The sequence below is a fragment of the Panthera onca genome, chromosome B4 (assembly GCF_046562875.1).
Source record: "Panthera onca isolate mPanOnc1 chromosome B4, mPanOnc1 haplotype 2, whole genome shotgun sequence".
Taxonomy (NCBI): domain Eukaryota; kingdom Metazoa; phylum Chordata; class Mammalia; order Carnivora; family Felidae; genus Panthera; species Panthera onca.
The window spans coordinates 80987749-80990671 of record NC_138345.1 but is presented as its reverse complement, the minus strand read 5'-3'; the positions used below and the strand labels follow the sequence as shown (position 1 = coordinate 80990671).

The window sequence follows — 2923 nt, the reverse complement described above, 5'->3', positions numbered from 1 at the left end:
TTTTAAATTCATTTCTAAAGAATATATTGATATTATGCTGCTGGAGGATGTTGGGTGGGGTGATGGGCATTAAAGAGGGCATTTGTTGGGATGGGCACTGAGTGTTATACGTAAGTGTTGAATCACTAAATTCTACTCCTGAAAAAAAAAAAAAACAAACCACTTTGATACTCAAAACTTTTGGATGGCCTTAGTTGAAACTATTCTATAACAAATTATTGAAAATATTGTTTTTATTCTATTCTACAGTTTTATAGATAGCTGGATGTCAATGAAAAGATAATTTTCTCAATAGTACCCTTTTCACAGCATGTTTCACCTCCCTGTTCCTTAGGCTATAAATCAGTGGATTCAACATGGGGATGATAAAAGTATAGAACACAGCTATAATCTTGCTTTTCTGTGGTGAGGAGATGGCCCCAGGCTGGGCATACATGAAGAACACCGTCCCATAGAATAAGCTCACCACAGTAATGTGAGAGCTGCAAGTGGAGAAGGTCTTACCCCTGCCATGGGTCGAGGGGATCTTCAGGACGGTGGACAGGATGTAAGCATAGGAAACCACAATGACAGTTGTGGTGGTGATGATGATGAGGGCAGAGAGAATGTACAGCACAATCTCATTCACAGACGTGTCAGCACATGAGATCTTGATCAGGGCTGGGACGTCACAGAAAAAGTGGTCTAGTCTGTTTTCTCCACAGAAACGCAAACTGAAGGTGAAACCTGTTTGGACCATGGAGTTGATGCCTCCACAGATATAGGAGCCAAACACTAAACGAATACAAGCCTGCTGAGACTTATGTACAGTATAGAGGAAGGGCGAGCAAATGGCTGAGAAGCGATCATATGCCATCACGGCTAGAAGAAAGCCTTCAGTCCCAACACAAAGAGCGAAGAAAAAGAATTGTGTTGCACAGCCATTGTAGGAAATTTTCTTGTCCGTGGACAAGAAAGTAGCCAGAGTTTTGGGAGCAATGACTGTGGAGTAGCAGAGATCTAAATAGGACAAATTTCTGAGAAAGAAATACATAGGCGTATGAAGTCTGGAGTCTATTTTAATGACAATTATCATGCTGATATTTCCCACCACAATGACCATGTAGATAAGCAAGAAGAATAAGAATAAAAAAATCTGTACATCTGGAGATGTTCTGAATCCCAGCAGAATAAACTCTGTCAGTTCTGAGTAATTCCTATTCAGCTCTTTCTTCATAGCTGAGACCTATCTGAGAAAATGAGTGGATGATCAGGAAGCCTGTGGAATGCCTTAACTTTTGGTTCCCAAAGTTCCCAGTAAATGAAAAAAAATGCTAAGTGTCCTTGGCAACACATCTGACAGAATAGCCTTACCTGGGAGTACCAGTACCCAAATATATCATATATTTTGTACTTAGTGTCATTACAATATGGGAAATGAGGACGTCTGGGTCAGTCATTTTATGCCATTTTTTCAGAGCTGTGGAATCAGATGGACTGAGTCCAAATCTTGCCTCTTTCAATCTAATAGAATCTAAAATAATGACCTGCACTCTCAACATCTTGAAATCTTCTATCAGATGGAAGATAATAATAATACATTATGGGATTACTGTGAGAATAACATGGGACTGAGTGTGAAAGGCAATATTTACAATTACTAGAACATCTTTTTTTTGCCCATTTTCTTTTTTTTTTTCAATATATGAAGTTTATTGTCAAATTGGTTTCCATACAACACCCAGTGCTCATCCCAAAAGGTGCCCTCCTCAATACCCATCACCCACCCTCCCCTCCCATCAACCCTCAGTTTTACAATTACTAGAACATCTTAAAGCAAACAAATATTAGTCAAATAAATAAACCAGGAAACAAACACCTAAAAATTATTTTTGTGTTAGGAATGGAAGACTGGGTGAAAACACAGGTCATCTCCTTTCCCACTAAAAGACACAGTTAATTTAGTTCTCAAAACATTCTGCTATTTAAAAGACATTAGGAAACATGGGATTACTGTTTCAGGAGGGAGAATGAAGCACCAGTCTCAAAGAAAGTCACATGAAATGATCAAACTCTTCCACTAATGCTTTTTTCAACTTCTACTTCCTACTTCACTTACTGCAAATCTCTAATCTCTGATTCTGGTACCTCCACTCTCTTGTTGGCAGCCAAACTCCAGCATGACTTTGCCTTTTCCTGTCAAATGCTAACATCTCAATTATAGAAATTATTCTGTTTATATAGAGGTATTTCACCAACAAGAAGTCCCTTTTTTCCTTGTATATGTGTTAATGAAACTGAAGGCATCAATGGAAATAGAGCCAAAAATATCAATATTTCATAGGTTTTGCTTTTTGCTTTTTAAATAACTACCCATCTTAATACTAAGCACTAAAGAGGCATATGGGTAAAATATCAATAATTTGGGGGCACCTGGGTGGCTTAGTCAGTTGGGCCTCTGGCTCTTGGTTTTGGCTCAGGTCATGATCTCATGGTTTGTTAGTTGGAGCCCTGAGTCAGGCTCCACACTGATGGTGTAGAGCCTGCTTGGAATTCTCTCTCTGTCTTTCTCTCTCAACCCCTCTGCCACTCTCTTTCTCTCTCAAAATAAATAAACTTAAAAATATAAAAGAACTTCTCTTTTTTTTAAAAAAGTCAGTAATTTTTAAGTATCAGAAATATTAAATTTAGGGCACCTGTGTGGCTCAGTTAGGCATCCAACTTTGGCTCAGGTCAGGATCTCACTGTTCGTAGGTTCAAGCCCCGCGTCCAACTCTGTGCTGACAGCTCCGGGCCTGGAGCCTGCTTCAGATTCTGTCTCTCCTTCTCTCTCTACCCCTCCCCCACTTGTGCTCTGTCTCTTTCTCAAAAATAAACATTTAAAAATAAATAAATAAACATCAAAAAAATTTTTTAAAGAAATATTAAATTCAAGTGAAATATA

General features: G+C 38.6%; 1 protein-coding gene across 1 annotated transcript; it reads right to left on the bottom strand.

Moving 5' to 3' along the window:
* Window positions 1-268: 268 nt before the first annotated feature.
* Window positions 269-1216, bottom strand: LOC132677457 (olfactory receptor OR9H1-like). Its single transcript, XM_060629285.2, has one exon. The coding sequence runs from the start codon at window positions 1214-1216 to the stop codon at window positions 269-271; it is 948 nt and encodes a 315-aa protein (XP_060485268.2).
* Between the last annotated feature and the right edge of the window lie 1707 nt (window positions 1217-2923).

Excerpts from the sequence above, each read along its gene's own strand:
- LOC132677457 (XM_060629285.2), bottom strand. The coding sequence starts at position 1,216 with ATGAAGAAAGAGCTGAATAGGAATTACTCAGAACTGACAGAGTTTATT.